The sequence below is a fragment of the Perca fluviatilis genome, chromosome 8, assembly GCF_010015445.1.
Source record: "Perca fluviatilis chromosome 8, GENO_Pfluv_1.0, whole genome shotgun sequence".
Classification (NCBI taxonomy): Eukaryota; Metazoa; Chordata; class Actinopteri; order Perciformes; family Percidae; genus Perca; species Perca fluviatilis.
In genome coordinates, this window is record NC_053119.1 from 35,132,946 (window position 1) to 35,153,190 (window position 20,245).

Genomic DNA, 20,245 nt, shown 5'->3' on the forward strand with positions numbered 1-20,245 from the left:
TGTCTTGGGTTAAAATCCCACTGGGGTTCAAAGTTACAAGAGCCAGGTCATACACATACAACTTCTACAAGCCAAAAAAAGAGTGTGTTACTGTGAACTCACTGGCCTAAAGTGGCAATCAAGTGTGTGGTTTCTGAAATGTTCACTTTAACTAGATCCCATCACCAGCCACAACGCCAAATCTGGCCAGGGACGTAAAGTGTGTGTGACCCATCTTTGAACTCGGCATTCATTTTGATCTCAACTACACACCTGTAAAGTCTCAAAGTTTTCCGCAGACATATGAACACCTGGAAAAGTACTCAAAACCACTTCTGAGGTGGTTCTGGGCTTGTCTGTACTGAACCTCCCTGCATGAGATGTAATGCTTGTCTTCAACAGACAAACAACAGATATTAACATTTTTACATACAATGACAATAAAGTTAAGTCTTGAATCTTGAAAAATAAAACACACAACTTTAAAGCAGTGGCGTAAGGTATTTACAATAGGCCCCAGTGCAAGCAGGGACTGCCAGATCTGCGATTTTCCTGTGGAATTAGGCTACTTTTGAAATGTTGCCATGGGTTACATTTTTTTTGTCCGCTAGTTGGGTAGACCACACACACACACACACACACACACACACACACACAAATGACGTGCCCCTACAGCCCAGCACTGGCGCCTGCCTCTCTAGCGAAGGCCGCTAACTAGTAAGGAGTTTACAACTAGCGGGCTAACAATGAAGGATAACAAAGTTAAAACAAAAGTAAAAAGTAGGCAACAAAACAACAGGTTAGTTTGTGCTTCAGTAAATTTGCATTACATGTTCGGCAAAATTGCTTTACATGCTGAAACACTGAACATTTATGTTACTTAGGTAGTAGATATTACAAAACATTTGGCAGTTATATATAGAAGAGCTTGGAATGATGAAGAGCTTGGAATGAATCATCTCTCACACGCTCTCTCAGTCTATACAGAATAAAATGGACCCGTACCAGTTTGCGTACAAACAACAGCGCGGCACTAATACTGGCTGTTGCTACCCTCATGCATCTTGTCTCAAAACATCTGGATGCATCAAAAATAAAACCATATGCCGTAGTGCCTTCCATAGACTTCTCTTCTGCATTCTGCATTCAACACGATACAGCCTGACATACTGCTCCCTAAAATGCATCAGATGGAGATAGACCCAAATCTAATCCACTGGTACTGCTCCTTTCTCATCAACAGGCAACAGCTGGTTTTGGGTCTGTGTCAGCTCACCACTGTTATTGACCCTTTACACCAATGACTGTGTCAACAGTGTGCCTAACCATTACATCATCAAATTCTCTGATGATATGGCACTGGTAGTGCTGATGAAGGAGGGGGAGGAGCATTTTAATCTTTTTAGCTGTGTGCATCTCAGGTTTGTTTCCAAACAATGTCTCGTTGTATTTGTGTACAATAACAAATAAAGTATCTTATCTTATAATGCTCTCATAATCAATACTCTCAAAACAGAGGATATCATCTTCGGAGCCACACGAGACACCCCCATTGTTCCAGTCACAGTTCACAACCAACCCATAAAGCAAACATCATCATTCAAATATCTGGGGGGTGCACATAGACAGTACATTGTCCTGGACCCACCATGTTGATTTCAACTGCAATAAGGTACAACGGAGGATTTACTTTTTAAGGAGACTTGGGGTCATTTGGAGCCAGTAAGGAAATTCTACATCTATGCTTCTGCTCCACCATCCAAAGTGTCCTGCAGTCTGGTACAGTGGCCTTTCAGTCCAGCTAAAAAAAAATATGATATCACGGCTTCTTGGCATCTGCTCCAAGGTGGTGGGTCATTCCTTCCTCAAGAGCTGCACTAAGCGTACCCACAGACTGTCGGGGAAAATCACCACGGACCCTTCTCATGTTTTACATGACGAATACCAACTTCTGCCAAAAAAGGAGCTCAAGGGGGTTGTAAAAAGACTAGAATTGACACGGAAAAACCTAAAAATAAAAACTTGTAGTGCTATCTAAAAGGGGATAAGGACAAGCTGATTAACATTTCAAACAAAAGTGTGTGTGTGTGTGTGTGTGTGTGTGTGTGTATGTGTGTGATGTAAAGGTGTGTTATTAAAATGTTATATCAAATGTTTTTTTTATGTCTGGGTTTTTTATGTAACTACTGATTGTTGGAGCAGACGACGCAAGAAAATTTTCTGTGTGAACAGACAATAAAGTTTTTTCTTATCTTATAGTAATGCTTTAAATGCTTTAAAACTTTTAAAGCAGTGTATATGTTTTGGCAGAGGCATACTTTCAAATTCTGGTTTTGGGCTGGTTTTGATTGGCCTTTGCGCTGGTTTTGTCATGCAGACCTGGCAACCCTGAGTGCAAGCTATTATGACAGGCCCTAAAGCGCATTCTAGTTACTAGTTATGAAACACACACGCTGTCTCTCTTAAAACAGAAAGAAGTAACACACACACAAGCATATTATAATAATAATAATTTTATTTGATATAGCACCTTTTACAGACAGTCACAAAGTGCTTCAAACAAAAGACATTTGATTAAAATACAATAGGATCCAAAACAGAAAATAAACAAAAACAAATACAATTCCAATGAAGATTAAAAGACTAAAAACCCCAAATTACAGACATGAGACAAAAGCGAGTTGAAACAAGTCTTCAGCTGCTTTCTAAAAGCTTCAATTGAGACCGCAGAATGTAAGTTACTAGGAAGGGCTTTCCACAGAGTCGGAGTTACCACTTCAAAGGAACGGTCACCTTTAGTTTTCAAACGAGTGCGTGGGACCACCAGTAATGGTTAGAGGACCTGAGTGACCTGTTAGCAATGTACGGCTGGAGCAGGTCAGAGCTATAAACAGGCGCCTGACCATGCAATGCTTTAAATTTAAGAACAAGAACTTTAAATTGGACCCTGACATTTATTGGAAGCCAATTTAACGTGGCTAAGACAGGAGTGATGTGCGACATCCTGCTGGACCTGGTCAACAGCCTAGCAGCAGAGTTCTTGACCAGTTGTAGACGGTCCTGGGACGCCTTGCTGAGTCAAGTGAAAACGGAGTTGCAGTAATCAAGCCGGGATGATATAAAACCATAAATGATCTTCTCAACTTCACATTGCAAAACCATGGCTCTAAGTTTAGCAATGTTTCTCAGAATATTAGGTACATCCAGTGCTGTCTCACACACACACACACACACACACACACACACACACACACACACACACACATACACACAATGTTTAAGCAAAAAAGAGTGTGGGTGACACCCTACTGCAAAATGGGTAAGGTAAAGGTAAATATGAGAGTAAAGAGAAAAAGGAGTCTCATTATGAAGTCTGTGTCTATGAAGATAGTGTGTGACAGATTCGGAGAATGGACAGGTGCACATTTGAAATCCTGGGAGAAATGTGGATTTCCAGTAATGGCAGTTTGAATCAGATGGAAGATTTGAGAAAGAAGTTAGAAAAGGTAAATGAAGTTAGAGTAAACGTTATAATCACCCAGAGCTAGAGACCATCTCCCTGTGGTGCTCCAGAAGACCACACGCTGTCGGTGCTCAGGCCCTCATACTAATCACGAGCAATTTCAATAAGGCCTACGCCCCCGCCAATGTCAGTGCTCGGGCCTTGATTAATTACGAACCAATAATGGAGCTGTCAATAGTTCACAAGAAAGGATTAAATGATTAAAAAGACGAACGTGTATGCATGTATTTATACATATGATTTTGACATGCACTAATGGGTATTGAGTGTGTTAATAGAAGTTTTATTAATACTGAAATTCATGATTAATTCAGGTAATTACTTGTTAGAAGTTAAGTTTTTGTGTGTGACCTCATCTTAAGTGAGAAACACATACAGTTAACATTTATAACTGTGTTCATAATTACATACTAATGTTTAATAATGTAGGAACAATGCTTTATAAATGATGCATTAAGTATTTACTAATACTTAACTGATGCTTCATAGTTTGTAGTTATTATGAAGTGCTACCTATTATAAAGGTTACCAAAAAGGCTTATACAACTTGTACTTTAAAAATAGCGTACAGTAAACTTTTATTGATGTGATGTGTAAGCAAAGACCAAGACGTGGTCAAACGAAATGAAACCTGAAACATGAGATGATAAATTCTCTTTCTATAAATCTGTCTCACCACATTTGGTATGAATACCACATGGTATAGATTTAACTTTTGCTGTGTAATCAAAACCGAGTTTAATATAAAGGCTACTTGTGGACACAGAGTGTGGCACTAAAGATCTGGGAGTTCCTGCTTGTGGTAACACTTTTTTCTTAAGCTTAAGGCCATTTTATAAATATTATTTAAGAAATAAGTTATGTAAATAGAAACATTTGTTGACTGAATCTTGTTTTTTACACATACTCTAACAACAAAAACTGTTTTGAACAGGATTGGTGAATACTGTTGACAGAGAGGAGGTCAGGTAAGGAAAATTTTAAATGTTGCATTTTTCTTTAAAAGCGTAATACATTAGGCGCCTGGGTAGCTCATCTGGAACAGCGCGCGCCCACATATAGAGGCTCAGTCCTGGACGCATCGGCTGTGGGTTTGCAGCCCTTTGCTGCATATCATTGATCTTTCATGTCTTCAGCTGTCTTGTCAATAATAAAGGCCTAAAAATGGCAAAAAAAATAATCTTAAAATCTTTTATAAAAAAGCGTAATACATGTGCAAACTATTTCTCATTCGTTGAATTTCTGATGTTAATCATCCAAGCATTTGTACTAAACTTAACAACATGTCAGCATTTATTCTCAGTAACAACTAAGTCTGAAAAGGATTGAATCACTTTGAAGTCAAAGCCCACCTGTAACAATACCAGGACGTGGTTTCAGTTTGGATATGTTCAGCATGTTTGTTTTTTTTAAAGATTTTTTTTGGGGGCATTTTTAGGCCTTTATTCGACAGGACAGTTGAAGACATGAAAGGGGAGAGAGAGGTGGAATGACATGCAGCAAAGGGCCACAGGTCAGAGTCGAACCTGGGCCCGCTGCATCGAGGAGTAAACCTCTACATATGGGCGCCCACTCCACCAACTGAGATATGCAAGCCCCCACAGAATTTTAAGTTTGACCGCTGTTTAATTACATGGACTTAGTCTAAGATGACAGTTCCTTTGTAATCATCTAACAGACATCAGCCGCCACCATGAGTACGGACTCAGAGATGGCCATTTATGGCAAAGCTGCCATTTACCTTCGGAAGCCAGAAAAGGAGAGAATTGAGGCTCAAAGTGCACCATTTGATGCCAAGACTGCCTGCTACGTGGCCGATAAGCAAGAACTGTACTTGAAGGCAAAAATCCTCAAGAAAGATGGTGACAAAGTCACCGTCGAAGTCCTGACCACTAGTGAGGTTGGTATCATGAAGTCAGACTCAACCGGCAATTCAATATGATCAGTTCTCATTGTGACAAATGTCCTGTTTCAGGAGAGGACAGTTAAAGAAGCTGACGTCTATCCAATGAACCCTCCCAAGTATGACAAGATTGAGGACATGGCCATGATGACCCATCTCAATGAAGCCTCTGTGCTGTATAACCTCAAAGAGCGTTATGCAGCATGGATGATCTACGTAAGACAATCTGCCTAATGAGAAAAGAGAAATATTGTGAATTGCTAAACTTGGAGGAAACATAGAGTTAACTGTTGAATCTCTATGATCACTTTCAGACCTACTCTGGGTTGTTCTGTGCCACTGTGAACCCCTACAAGTGGCTCCCAGTGTACGATGCTGAATGTGTAGCTGCCTATAGAGGCAAGAAGCGTATGGAGGCTCCACCCCACATCTTCTCTGTCTCTGACAACGCTTTTCAGTTCATGCTTACTGGTAAGTCATTACCAAAACAATTTATCAGTATATGAGGTTTCTGTTTCAGTAAAACACAGTAAATTATTTTGTTTTTTATTTAACAGATAGGGAGAACCAGTCTATCTTGATCACGTGAGTTTGTTACATTAACATTTGTAGACTTTGTTAAACATAATTAAATATCTTGATCAAGTTCTTACTATAAGTCTGTGTCTATACCTAGTGGAGAATCCGGTGCTGGAAAGACTGTGAACACCAAGCGTGTCATCCAGTACTTTGCAACAATCGCAGTTGGTGGACCGAAGAAGGATGCATCAAAGGTATTTTTACTGTATGATGAGTCCAATTCAGGGTTCTTATGTATGAAATGTTTTTCCTGGGTAGAAAAATAGTTATTTTCTCATAGCAATTCTAAACCTGAATTATAGGGGTCATTGGAGGATCAGATTATTGCAGCCAATCCCCTGCTGGAGGCCTATGGTAATGCCAAAACTGTGAGGAATGACAACTCTTCTCGTTTTGTAAGTATGGAACGATTTCTACACATGAGAGAGGTCTAGTCACAGATTGTCAATGTGGAAGGATATTAAAAATCCATTGTTCCAAACAGGGTAAATTCATCAGAATCCATTTCGGCGCAACTGGCAAACTGGCTAGTGCTGATATTGAGACATGTAAGTAATAATACTCATAGTACATACAAACGATTGGAAATGAGAATTGGCCAGACTGTAATTTATGAAAAATATTTGTAGATCTGCTGGAGAAGTCTAGAGTGACATTCCAGCTTCCTGATGAAAGAGGCTACCACATCTTCTATCAGATGATGACTGCACACATACCTGAGCTGATTGGTAAGGAGTGAGAGCACATCGTTTTACCTGTTTTCATATGGAACAAATGTTGTGACGTTTTCACAATTTTTTTTGATCTCCAGATATGGCACTCATCACCACCAACCCCTACGACTTCCCCATGTGTAGCATGGGTCAGATCACTGTGGCCAGCATCGATGACAAAGTTGAGCTGGAAGCCACTGATGTGAGTGATCTCCACTTCATATTATTTTAAATATGTTTGCATTAAATGCAACATAAAAATTCCCTTTGCACTTTTCTAAAATGATTATGTTATGTCTGGACCTCTTTTGAACCCAGAACGCCATTGATATCCTGGGCTTCACTGCTGAAGAGAAGGTGAGCATCTACAAGTTGACTGGTGCTGTGCTCCACCATGGTAACATGAAGTTCAAGCAGAAGCAGCGTGAGGAGCAGGCTGAGCCTGATGGCACAGAGGGTGAGTGTTTAATGTCAGCTCAGAGTGAATAGATTGGGAACAACAGAAATAAATCCCACTGGTGTCTGTTTACATCATGATGGTAAATCTCTGAACTATTTGCAGAGGCTGACAAGGTTGCTTACTTGCTGGGTCTGAACTCCGCTGACATGCTCAAGGCTCTGTGCTATCCCAGAGTGAAGGTCGGAAATGAGTATGTCACCAAGGGACAGACTGTACCTCAGGTAAACATGAATTATCAATATCCTACTATTTATAAACAGGGAATTACTGGAATTGTTGGAATTGTTGGGGCTTTGTAAATTATAGAGTGTGGTCTAGACCTACTCTATCTGTAAAGTGTCTCGAGATAACTTATGTTATGATTTGATACTATAAATAAAATTGAATTGAATTGAATTGACTGATTGACGCAGAAATTCCTGCCTTATTAGAGAGATTAGAAGAAATTCTAAATGCCAGTAATCAATGATTTTCCGAAAAGGCTTCACTGACCTTCATCAAATCACATCCTTGATTTATTCAGGTGATGAACTCCGTGACTGCCCTGGCCAAGGCTATCTATGAGAGGATGTTCTTGTGGATGGTCGTTCGTATTAACCAGATGTTGGACACTAAACAAGCAAGACAGTTCTACATTGGTGTCCTGGATATTGCTGGTTTTGAAATCTTTGACGTAAGCTTCATTTCAAACAACTCAGAAGGTGATACTTTTCATGACAGAATCAGTCTTATTGCCCTGCGAGAGATCATATTGATTATTTGTCCCGTCACAGTTCAACACCTTGGAACAGCTGTGCATCAACTTCACCAATGAGAAACTGCAACAGTTCTTCAACCACACCATGTTTGTCCTGGAGCAAGAGGAGTACAAGAAGGAGGGTATTATCTGGGATTTCATTGACTTTGGCATGGACTTGGCTGCCTGCATTGAGCTCATTGAAAAGGTAATCAATTAATTTGGTGATTATATATAATTGTTTTTAATTTGACTTAATGGATCACTTAATGAAACACTTCTTGCCACTTTTTTAAGCCCATGGGAATCTTCTCCATCCTTGAAGAGGAGTGCATGTTCCCCAAGGCCTCAGACACATCCTTCAAGAACAAGCTGTATGACCAGCATCTTGGCAAATCTAAAGCATTTGAGAAGCCTAAGCCCGCCAAAGGCAAGGCTGAGGCCCACTTCTCCCTGGTGCACTATGCTGGTACCGTGGACTACAATGTTATTGGCTGGCTGGACAAGAACAAGGATCCACTGAATGACTCTGTCGTTCAGCTCTACATGAAATCCTCAGTGAAAGTGCTGGCTATCTGCTTCCCTCCTGTTGTTGAGGGTACGATAGTAACTACAGTAAAATGAAAAAATGTTAAGGTTATAATGTAAATGTATTTTAAGGTTATAATGTATATTTGTTCATGTAAATTGTATGTCTACTTTAAATTATCAACAGAAACTGGTGGAAAGAAGGGAGGCAAGAAGAAGGGTGGTTCTATGCAGACTGTGTCTTCACAGTTTAGGGTAAGGCAAACCTATTGTGTATACACTACTGGTCAAAAGTTTTAGAACACCCCAATTTTTCTAGTTTTTTATTGAAATTTTAGCAGTTCATGTCCAATGAATAGCTTCAAATGGTACAAAGGTTAAGTGGTGAACTGCCTGAGGTTAAAAAAAAAGTAAGGTTACCCAAAACTGAAAAATAATGTACATTTTACAAAAAGGCCTTTTTCAGGGAACAAGAAATGGGTTAACAACGTAAAGCTGTTCTGCAGCAATGGAGGTTGATCAAGCTTTGAAAGTTGGTGCTACCAAATCCCATGTGAGTACAGTATTCTGCAAGGCTCAGTTTCAACTGTAAAGAGAAAACTTCCAGCTGCAGTTTGACAGGTCCAGTTGCAGCAAGAAAGCCATTGCTAAGACGTCAGAATAAGAAAAAGAGGCTTGCCTTGGCCAAGAAACACTGCCAATGGACTACTGAAGACTGGAAGAAGGACTGATGAATCAAAATTTTAAATCTTCGGTTCATCATGCAGGATTTTTGTAGGCCGTTGAGTAGGCGAAAGGATGGTTCCTCAGTTTGTGACATCAACTGTCAAACATGGAGGAGGAAGCGTGATGGTCTGGGGCTGTTTTGCTGGATCCAGGGTCGGTGATTTGTACAGAGTGAAAGGCACCCTGAACCAAAAGGGCTACCACAGCATTTTGCAGCGCCATGCAGTACCCTCTGGTATGCGCCTAGTTGGTCAGGGGTTCATCCTACAGCAAGATAATGACCCAAAACATAAGTCCAAGCTATGCCAGAACTACCTTAGCAAAAAAGAACAAGATGGTAAGCTTAAAAACATGGAGTGGCCAGCACAGTCACCATACTTAAACCCCATTGAGCTGGTTTGGGATGAACTGGACAGAAAAGTGAAAGCAAAGCAACCTACAAATGCCACACATTTATGGGAACTTCTGCAACAGAGTTGGGAAGAACTTTCTGAAGAATATTTGATTTCCATTGTAGAAAGAATGCCACGAGTGTGTTCAGCTGTTATATCTGCCAAAGGGGGCTGCTTTGATGAGTCAACAATTTAGAATACATTTTGGTTTATAAATTGATTCCATGATTTCTTTTTTAACTTAAATTGTTCATTTGTTCTATTCTTTCATTTCAGGGTACAATAAGACATTGAACTGCATGAATTTCAATAAAAACCTGGAAAAATTGGGGTGTTCTAAAACTTTTGACCAGTAGTGTATATATGTATATATTTAACATTATAAATTTATCTTATACTGTATATATATCAGTTTATGTTAAACTCACAATTGTTACATGTCATGATATAACTCACCATTTTGGATCTACAGGAGAACTTGGGGAAGCTGATGACTAACTTGAGGAGCACCCATCCTCACTTTGTGCGCTGCCTGATTCCCAATGAGTCAAAGACTCCAGGTAGATAGAGAACATAATCTTAAGAGATTATTTGAGGAGAGGTTTTGTTTGTTAATATGGTTTACTTAATTTTGTGCTAGCATTTCTTCAAAGAATTAATTAAGAAATGTATTTTTACAGGTCTGATGGAGAACTTCCTGGTCATCCACCAGCTCAGGTGTAACGGTGTGCTGGAGGGTATCAGAATTTGCAGAAAAGGTTTCCCCAGCAGAATCCTCTACGCTGATTTCAAGCAGAGGTATCAGTGGATATTTAAAGAGAATTTTGATACAGATTATTTAAAATAAATGATCACACTGACTATTTACTATAAAACTCAAGGTACAAGGTGCTGAATGCCAGTGTCATCCCCGATGGCCAGTTCATTGACAACAAGAAGGCTTCAGAGAAGCTGCTTGGGTCAATTGATGTTAATCACGACGAGTACAAATTCGGACACACCAAGGTAAACACCTGGCTTTCCTTATTTAACTGACGAATAATGACCGAGGAGGTTAGGTTATTCAGTCCAGTGTGTCTGCATGACACATTCTGTTAATTATATAGCAGAATATGTCAAAAGTACTTACGTGATTGTAGATTATGATGCCAAGGAACAAGTGATTTATTGTTAGTATAGAGGTAGAGAAGCCTGCAAGTGCCCATTTATAAAACACCTTTGACTTAAAACCCCTGAACCATGTGAGGAAGGTGAAAATCTTTTTAAGTTTTTCTTTTTCAGGGTGTGAAGTATTCACCATCTGAGTTTATTCTAAATTCATTTTTATTTTTTGTTTGATTAGGTGTTCTTCAAGGCCGGTCTGCTGGGTGTCCTTGAGGAGATGAGAGATGAAAAACTGGCAACTCTGGTCACCATGACTCAGGCTTTGTGCCGTGGTTACCTCATGAGAAGAGAGTTTGTGAAGATGATGGAGAGGAGGCATGTTGAAAACAGCTCATTCTGAATGATGGTACGAAAAATCAATAACAATATTGTCCCTAACAGCTACTCCTTGTCCGCAGGGAAGCCATATATACCATCCAGTACAACATCCGCTCATTCATGAATGTCAAACACTGGCCATGGATGAAGGTGTACTACAAGATCAAGCCTCTGCTGAAGAGTGCTGAAACTGAGAAGGAGCTGGCAAATATGAAGGAGAACTATGAAAAGATGAAAACTGACTTGGCTGCTGCCCTGGCCAAGAAGAAGGAACTGGAGGAGAAGATGGTGTCCCTTCTGCAGGAGAAGAATGATCTGCAGCTGCAAGTAGCATCTGTAAGTACACGTCGACAGACAGTTGTGCTTTTCATGTTTTTCAAAGTTGATGTGCTAACTTCTATTTTCATAAAAATTAACTAGGAATCAGAGAATCTGAATGATGCTGAAGAGAGATGTGAGGGACTTATCAAGAGTAAGATTCAGCTGGAGGCCAAACTCAAAGAGATAACTGAGAGACTGGAGGATGAAGAGGAAATCAATGCTGAGCTCACTGCCAAGAAGAGAAAGCTGGAGGATGAATGCTCTGAGCTCAAGAAGGATATTGATGACCTGGAGCTTACCTTGGCCAAAGTGGAAAAAGAGAAACATGCCACAGAGAACAAGGTTCGTAAATAATAATCTGTCCATCAGATCAAGTAAAATTATAATGATGACCGTTTATAGACAAAATCTTTCTTGCACATTTAGGTGAAGAACCTGACTGAGGAGATGGCCTCTCAGGATGAGAGCATTGCTAAGCTGACCAAGGAAAAGAAAGCCCTTCAGGAGGCTCATCAGCAGACTCTTGATGACCTGCAGGCAGAGGAAGACAAAGTCAACACTCTGACCAAGGCCAAGACCAAGCTTGAGCAGCAAGTGGATGATGTGAGTTTACAAAGTCTCTTGGATTGGCAAAGCAAGATTCTTCTTGAATGTGATGGTTAAAAACTCATCTTATTTCTTAGCTTGAGGGTTCTCTGGAGCAAGAGAAGAAGCTCCGTATGGACCTTGAGAGAGCCAAGAGAAAGCTTGAGGGTGATCTGAAACTGGCCCAGGAATCCATCATGGATCTTGAGAATGACAAGCAGCAGTCTGATGAAAAGATCAAAAAGTAACTAAGTTTTTCAATTTGTACAACCATTCTTTTAAAAGAAATGTGATGAACTGCATGAACTCTATGTATTTTATCTAAACTTCTCACAGGAAGGACTTTGAAATCAGTCAGCTCCTTAGCAAGATTGAAGATGAGCAGTCACTTGGTGCTCAGCTTCAGAAGAAGATCAAGGAGCTCCAGGTGACATATCACGTTACACAAAACATTTCTGCAAACGTTTCCAATTTTAGGTATTAAAAGTGAAAGTTTACTGAAAGACATCACATCTATATTCAACAGGCTCGTATTGAGGAACTGGAGGAGGAGATTGAGGCTGAGCGTGCTGCTCGTGCCAAGGTTGAGAAGCAGAGAGCTGACCTCTCCAGGGAACTTGAGGAGATCAGTGAGAGGCTGGAGGAGGCCGGTGGTGCCACTGCTGCTCAGATTGAGATGAACAAGAAGCGTGAAGCCGAGTTCCAGAAGCTCCGTCGTGATCTTGAGGAGTCCACTCTGCAGCATGAAGCCACTGCTGCTGCTCTTCGCAAGAAGCAAGCTGACAGCGTTGCTGAGCTGGGAGAGCAGATCGACAACCTCCAGCGTGTAAAGCAGAAGCTTGAGAAGGAAAAGAGTGAATACAAGATGGAGATTGATGACCTCTCCAGCAACATGGAGAATGTCGCTAAAGCAAAGGTACACAATGCATTACATGCTATTTTATTAACTAAATAAGTATAGTAAATAATGTAATTAATATTATAAATAAAATCCGATCACTGATCTCATCTCTATTTACTCATTAGGGAAATCTTGAAAAGATGTGCCGTACTCTAGAGGACCAACTCAGCGAACTGAAGACCAAGAATGATGAAAATGTCCGTCAAATCAATGACACAAGTGCACAGAAAGCACGTCTCCTGACAGAAAATGGTATCTACAAGCTATCAGTTAATGATCTGTTGTGTATGTTATTGAGAAACGTGTCACAAACTAATGTATCGTGACATCTTTCACACAAGGTGAGTTCAGTCGTCAAGTTGAAGAGAAAGAAGCTCTTGTCTCCCAGCTGACCAGAGGCAAACAGGCATTCACACAGCAGATTGAGGAGCTGAAAAGACAGATTGAAGAGGAGGTTAAGGTAAGAAACTGCTAAGTAAGTGTGTATTGGTATTATTAGTTTGGGATTGTGGAATTTTGTAAATTCAATCATATGTCTTACACCAGGCCAAGAATGCTCTTGCCCATGGACTGCAATCAGCCCGCCATGACTGTGATTTGCTGAGGGAGCAGTTTGAGGAGGAGCAAGAGGCCAAGGCTGAGCTGCAGCGTGGAATGTCCAAGGCCAACGGTGAGGTGGCTCAGTGGAGATCTAAGTATGAAACTGATGCTATCCAGCGCACTGAGGAACTTGAGGAATCCAAGTGAGTAACATTCAAACAATGCAATGGCGGCATTTTAATTTGGAGCAAACATTTTACAACTCTGTTTTCATATGATCATTCAGATCCATAAAAAAAACATGCTATTACCACTGCTACCCAAATAATAGGCTAATTAGAAATTTACCCCATTTTCCAAGACCTGTTATTTTGAAAAATACTCACTATGCTAAGAATATTATGTTTTTCAACAAACCACAAAGACACCAGTGTTATATCAGTAGGCTAAATTCAAAAAGAATACATGCTGTAGTAAAGACCCAAACGTCTAGTACTTAAATGTAATATGAGCTGCACCTTCCGAGATACAATTTCCAGAAAAGTTATGATCGGGCCGAGACAGTGTTTGTATGTCGTATATGGATTTGCTAACTGTTACATAATGTGTTAAGAATCCAAGTTGCAGATTCCTGTTACTAAGGCTTCAGGTAGCATAACAGTTTTTAGTTGGAAACAAATCTTTTGCTTTTTTTCAAACAGGAAAAAGCTGGCTCAGCGTCTTCAGGAGGCTGAGGAGCAGATTGAGGCGGTGAATTCCAAGTGCGCTTCTCTTGAGAAAACCAAACAGAGGCTCCAGGGTGAGGTGGAGGACCTCATGGTTGATGTGGAGAGGGCCAATGGGCTGGCTGCCAACCTGGACAAGAAGCAGAGGAACTTTGACAAGGTAGTATTGTTAACTTTGTGTGGCCAAGCCATACAAACAATAGTCACGCATTGCCAGACCTTCCTCCACAGTGCTGTGGAGGATGGTCTAGCTAGTCTACACAGTATTCCGGGATGGGAGAGAAACGTGCTCTGGTTTATTGGCATTTCTTTAAACCAATCAAGATCGTCTTGGGTGGCGCTAAGTAACACAATGACGGTTCCTCTGCAAAATAGCCTCAGGAAGAAAGTCGTTTTAGTTGTGCACCTCAGATTGGACAGATAGTCTAGCTAGCTGTCTGGATTTACCCTGCAGAGATATGAGGAGCAGTCAACCATAGTCCTCAGAAATCCACTGGAGTTTAAAATGCCAACACAAAGAAAAGGGAAAGTCTGGGACATCCGGCTTAAAATGAGGGACATCCGGCAGAATTTCCGGCAGCACCTGAACAATCCCGGAAGAGGAACGTCATCGATGCAGACTACACAAACAATGAAATATGTATGTATTGTATTTGTCTTCATGTTGTTAAATAACCAACTTAACTGTGTTCTTCAGGTGTTGGCAGAGTGGAAACAGAAGTACGAGGAGGGTCAGGCAGAGCTCGAGGGAGCCCAGAAGGAGACTCGTTCTCTCAGCACTGAGCTGTTCAAGATGAAAAACTCTTATGAGGAATCTCTGGATCAGCTGGAGACCATGAAGCGTGAAAACAAGAACCTGCAACGTGAGTTCTACATTATGTAGCAGTTACACTGTATTCAACAAGTGTATTTCATAGACTGTATTCAACACGTTAGAATAAAGTGCTTATATTTTATGTTTTAAGGCTTAACAATATAAAACAAATGTATCTCTCTGCAGAGGAGATCTCAGATCTGACTGAACAGATTGGTGAGACTGGCAAGAGCATCCATGAGCTGGAGAAGTCCAAGAAGCAGGTGGAGACAGAGAAGGCTGAGATCCAGACAGCTCTTGAAGAGGCTGAGGTACATTTTCTTCTGGTGACATCTTCTGAAAAAAATCTAAATCATGGACAAATACACTTTAAAAAGGTTTGAAGCAGAAATTAATATTTTATTCTTTGATATCATCAGGGAACTCTGGAACACGAAGAGTCTAAGATCCTGCGTGTCCAGCTGGAGCTCAACCAGATTAAGGGTGAGGTGGACAGGAAGCTGGCAGAGAAAGATGAGGAGATGGAGCAGATCAAGAGGAACAGCCAGAGGGTGATTGACTCCATGCAGAGCAATCTGGATTCTGAGGTCAGGAGCAGAAACGATGCCCTGAGAATCAAGAAGAAAATGGAGGGAGACCTGAATGAGATGGAGATTCAGCTGAGCCACGCCAATCGCCAGGCCGCTGAGTCCCAGAAGCAGCTGAGGAATGTGCAGGCACAGCTGAAGGTATTGTTAGACACAGAGTTGTTACACAGACTATGATCAGTGCAGGTAGATTTTGGCATTCATGTGAATACTTTCCTGATATTTTTTCACTAGGATGCACAAATGCACCTTGATGATGCTGTCAGAGCACAGGAGGAATACAAGGAACAAGCTGCTATGGTGGATCGCAGGAACGGTCTGATGGTAGCTGAAATCGAGGAGCTTAGAGTTGCTCTGGAACAGACGGAGAGAAGTCGCAAAGTTGCTGAGCAGGAGCTGGTGGACGCCAGTGAGCGTGTTGGACTTCTGCACTCTCAGGTGAACGAGCCCAATTTTTTCTTCAATAATTCAAAAATCTAATGACATTTTAAAAGGGAACTATTATATATCATGTTTAGGTTTATATTTGTATTTTGTGTTTGTATTCAGCATAAAAAGCAGTCGGACTGATCAGTCTCCCCGAGTTGGTCAAAAAAGTGCCTCGGAACACACCAAAGTGACGCCGACTTGAGCGTACGTTCTGCGCCTGCGCGAGACGTAATACGTCTCCATAACAGCAGGTGTCGCTAATCTGTATTATCGCCCAAAAAATGAAAACCAGCAGCTGATTGGACGAACGTGTCACGTGGGTCTGGCTTCTCCTGGATTTCAAAGCCAGACCATACTAGTGTCCTACTCGTTCGGAATACGATCTCGTATTTTATGAAAACAGTTCACCAAAACGGGTTTCTGAAAACATTTTAAGCGAGAAATAGGCCATGCAGTTGCTGAATCTGTCTTCATTTCAGATCGACAAATCAGTCAGTTTAAAAGATTTTCGTCAGATTTTGAGAAGCGTTCGTCTCGCTCATCCTGCTCGTCATTTCCGGTAATTGGTCATTGAGTCCGACTGCCCACTGGATGATTTAACAAGTCAAATCGGCCCAAATGAACGCTGACGGCTCCTCCGACTGATGACGGCACGGAACACACCAAACAGACTCGGGTCACCGACCTCGCAAGACTGTCCGATGGCGGATAATCGGGTTGGTGTGTGAGCGCCTTTAGACACAAAGGAGTATTATAGCTGGACTTTGTAGCCTACCGTGAACAATCTAAAATAAAGGCTTCTAAACCAAATACTACACAACTGCACATGTTCCAGCAGTAATGTGACCCGAAATTGGGGAGAAATGACCAACATTGGCCGCCATGATTACAGCTATCTAGCATTAGCATGCAGCTACTTAATAGTTAGCAGTATGCTAACGTTAGATTATAATGGAACAAAGCAGCACTTTTTACTGTAAAAAAATTGTAGATAAAGGCTTCTGAATCAAACACTACCCAACCAGACATGTTTCAGCAGTAATGTGACCAGAAATTGTGGAGAATTTAACAACATGGGCAGCCAAGATGACATCTTTTACTGCTGTTAGCATGTAGCTACTATAGTTAGCTAGCAGTGGACACTAATAGAATATAGCAGCACTTTCTACAGTAAAAAATCCGGATAAAGGCCTTTAAACCAAATACTAACCGGAAATGTTTCAGGAGTAATGTGACCCGGAATTGGGGAGAATTTAACAACATTGGCAGCCAAGATTACATCTTTTACTGCCGTTAGCATGTAGCTACATGCGACAATGTTAACACCACAGTAGCTTAAAAAAAACAAAAAAAACTCACAATAGTTCCTGCCTGGAGGAGACGACCAATCCCATGTCCAGTAGAAGCAAGGGGGTAAGCTTCGCTTCAGAACTCGAACCTCCTATGGCGCCATTTTGATGCTACAAAGCGATCACATTCCGTTAGCATTCCAATGACATTTATTTTGACGTCACTTGACAGCGAATAACTTTACATCTGAAGCGTTTAAAGACTCTATTTGTCCATTGTTTATTTCTAAAGAAACACCACAATGTATAAAAGGCTCCATTACCTTGTATCTCACGTTATGGCTCCGTACAGGAGAAGTTCACAGGCAGTTTCGACTTACATGAGCTGTTTAAGTTTAATTACTAATGTTAACTAGCATTTTAGTTAGCAATAATTAGCCTGTGCCTAAGTTATCTCCTTACATATACCTACGCTCTCCCTCTCTGTAAGATTGGGAATGATTGAGATTTCTCTTGGCACAGCTACCAGAAGACTTCCAACTTTCAGACAGGTTGCTCACATCACATTTACGTTGTCTCTCTCAGTTGGAGGCTGCGCAGTATCGCTAGCGCTCAACGGAAAAGTGCTTCTAATAGCCTTCACTGGTCTCCGTCCAGAGCAACGGGATCTGTTGGTCCATTCTTATATACTGTCTATGAGTAGAAGGCCAGCTTAGTGTTCTGTGACACTTAGCCAGAGAGTAGAAAAAACTGTTGAAACCGGAGAGTTCTTAGCTCACGGGGATTTCTCTGAAATACGTTTACCTCATTATTTGAACGTTCAACATGAAATCCTACATTATAACATTGCAGATATGACAGAAAATATGGAAAAAAGCAATGTGTCCACTTTAAATAACACTGGAAAATCAACCATGTGATGACTAAAGTGCCTAAATCTTCTTTTGCCTTTTAGAACACAAGCCTTCTGAACTCCAAGAAGAAGCTTGAGTCTGACCTGGTCCAGGTCCAGGGTGAAGTGGACGACACTGTTCAGGAAGCAAGGAATGCAGAGGAGAAGGCCAAGAAGGCCATCACTGATGTGGGTTTGCGTTTTAATTGTTCTCACTTTTACTCCAATGTGTTTTTTCAAGACATAATTACAGCACCATTATGTAATTATCTTTAAATAACGGCTTCAAAATCATCTTTATGCTACACTGATTTACAATGGGGAGAATGGGGCCACTAAATAACATGTTATGCTGCCTCCTCTAGGCTGCTATGATGGCTGAGGAGCTGAAGAAGGAGCAGGATACCAGCGCTCACCTGGAGAGGATGAAGAAGAACCTGGAGGTCACTGTTAAGGACCTGCAGCACCGCCTGGATGAGGCTGAGAACCTGGCCATGAAGGGTGGCAAGAAGCAGCTCCAGAAACTTGAGTCCAGGGTAGGAAAAAAAGAAAGAATTTGCAGAGCTCAACTTATAAAAAAAAAAAAAGAAGATGTATACTTATTTCATTATTGTTCATTGAAGGTGCGTGAACTGGAGGCAGAGGTTGATGCTGAGCAGAGACGCGGAGCAGATGCCATTAAGGGTGTCCGCAAATATGAGAGGAGGGTGAAGGAGCTCACCTATCAGGTACAGTCACTTTGATAGTTAACATGCAAATCAACTTAACATATACAAAAAAATAATAATAAATAAACTTTAACAGACTGAGGAGGACAAGAAAAACGTTGCCAGGCTGCAGGATCTAGTTGACAAGTTGCAGCTCAAAGTCAAGGCGTACAAGAGGCAGGCTGAGGAAGCGGTAAGGACAGTATATACATTTTCAACACTGAAAGCTTGATACTGTGGCAGATTTATTGCACAAAAAGACCTTTGGTGTTTTAGGAGATTTATAAAAATCTCAATCTCTATGTTTTTTTCAGGAGGAGCAGGCCAACACTCATCTGTCCAAGTGCAGGAAGGTGCAGCATGAGCTGGAGGAGGCTGAGGAGCGCGCTGACATCGCAGAGTCCCAGGTCAACAAGTTGAGAGCGAAGAGCCGTGACTCTGGCAAGGTAAATATATACACATCAGCTTTATGAAAATGTAACCAAATTAAACTGTAATTTATTTCTAGCAATACTTTAGTCATGACTGAAGAAAATGACTATGATTCCCTTTAAGCCTCATATAATGAACAATGGACAAAACTTTCACGGAGTATGATGTGTACAACAAGTAACACTATTAATTGTTTAATTTTTTACAGGGAAAAGACGCAGCTGAGTAAAGAACTTCACCTGATGGGCTGTTTCTAATCATATAATATGTACTAATATACCACAATAAAAAAGATTTTGATTTTAAATTGCATTGTCTGTGATTTATTTTATTTTATTTTTTTAAATCTGTGTCCTCTCAGAGAGAGCAAATGTGAGCTAAACTACATTTTACAATATTTATTGCAATGGCTGGCTACAACATGAAGTACACCGCATAGTTTTTTTTTTATAGGGTGGGGGCTGTTTTAACATCAACAATAAACAAAAATACAGTATATACCCGAGGTAACCATCTGTAATATGTATTTGAGGTCTGTGGTATGGAAAACTAGTAAGTGTACTGTGCCCCCAATCTGCATGTATCGGCATTCAAAATAAATTCTCACTTTGAAGCTTTCTTTGAAGGCCAACAGTTTTGTATTTAAGAGTTCAATGAACCCTGGCATTCCAGTGAGTGCTCACTTCTGGACTTAATTCAAATGCATCCAGCTGCAGAATGTGACTATAGTGGAAACATAGGGAGGGGCTAGGGGGTGCTGTAGCTACCCCTAGGATTGCCATAGCACCCCCAAGAAATTGCTGTGGTTGATTTATAAATAAATAAAAAATCGTTAATGTGTAAATAGTATAATTTATATTTGAAAAATGAATAAATACATTAATAATTTTTTTTATTTAGGTTAAAAAACACATGTGATCGTATTCGGCCAAAGGGTGCAGTAACGTTTTCACACAGAAGAAGAAGAGCTCAATATTGGGAGCCGTTAGGATTAGAGACGTG

At 40.8% G+C, this 20,245-nt stretch overlaps 1 protein-coding gene across 1 annotated transcript; it reads left to right on the plus strand.

Moving 5' to 3' along the window:
* The first annotated feature begins 5,457 nt into the window (after positions 1–5,457).
* On the plus strand, positions 5,458–19,284 carry LOC120564296 (myosin heavy chain, fast skeletal muscle-like). The gene is made up of 37 exons (XM_039809151.1): positions 5,458–5,621; positions 5,720–5,876; positions 5,963–5,990; positions 6,082–6,178; positions 6,287–6,379; positions 6,469–6,532; positions 6,614–6,712; positions 6,796–6,899; positions 7,016–7,154; positions 7,260–7,378; positions 7,681–7,830; positions 7,931–8,101; positions 8,191–8,457; positions 8,554–8,676; positions 10,012–10,099; positions 10,220–10,337; positions 10,421–10,544; positions 10,882–11,018; positions 11,102–11,357; positions 11,442–11,684; positions 11,769–11,945; positions 12,026–12,171; positions 12,264–12,354; positions 12,454–12,843; positions 12,954–13,080; positions 13,170–13,288; positions 13,375–13,571; positions 14,070–14,253; positions 14,791–14,956; positions 15,094–15,218; positions 15,327–15,635; positions 15,729–15,932; positions 18,168–18,293; positions 18,470–18,640; positions 18,728–18,832; positions 18,909–19,004; positions 19,126–19,284. Exons 1-37 carry the CDS (start codon positions 5,511–5,513, stop codon positions 19,282–19,284), a joined length of 5,580 nt encoding a protein of 1,859 aa, XP_039665085.1. The 5' UTR covers positions 5,458–5,510.
* The last annotated feature ends 961 nt before the right edge of the window (positions 19,285–20,245 follow it).

What these genes read in the sequence shown, in the direction of transcription:
- LOC120564296 (XM_039809151.1), top strand. Translation starts at nt 5,511, where the DNA reads ATGAACCCTCCCAAGTATGACAAGATTGAGGACATGGCCATGATGACC. An exon ending in TACGCTGATTTCAAGCAGAG is followed by an intron (nt 10,338 to 10,420) that starts GTATCAGTGGAT and finishes ATAAAACTCAAG; the next exon opens with GTACAAGGTGCTGAATGCCA. An exon ending in ACGTCTCCTGACAGAAAATG is followed by an intron (nt 13,081 to 13,169) that starts GTATCTACAAGC and finishes CTTTCACACAAG; the next exon opens with GTGAGTTCAGTCGTCAAGTT.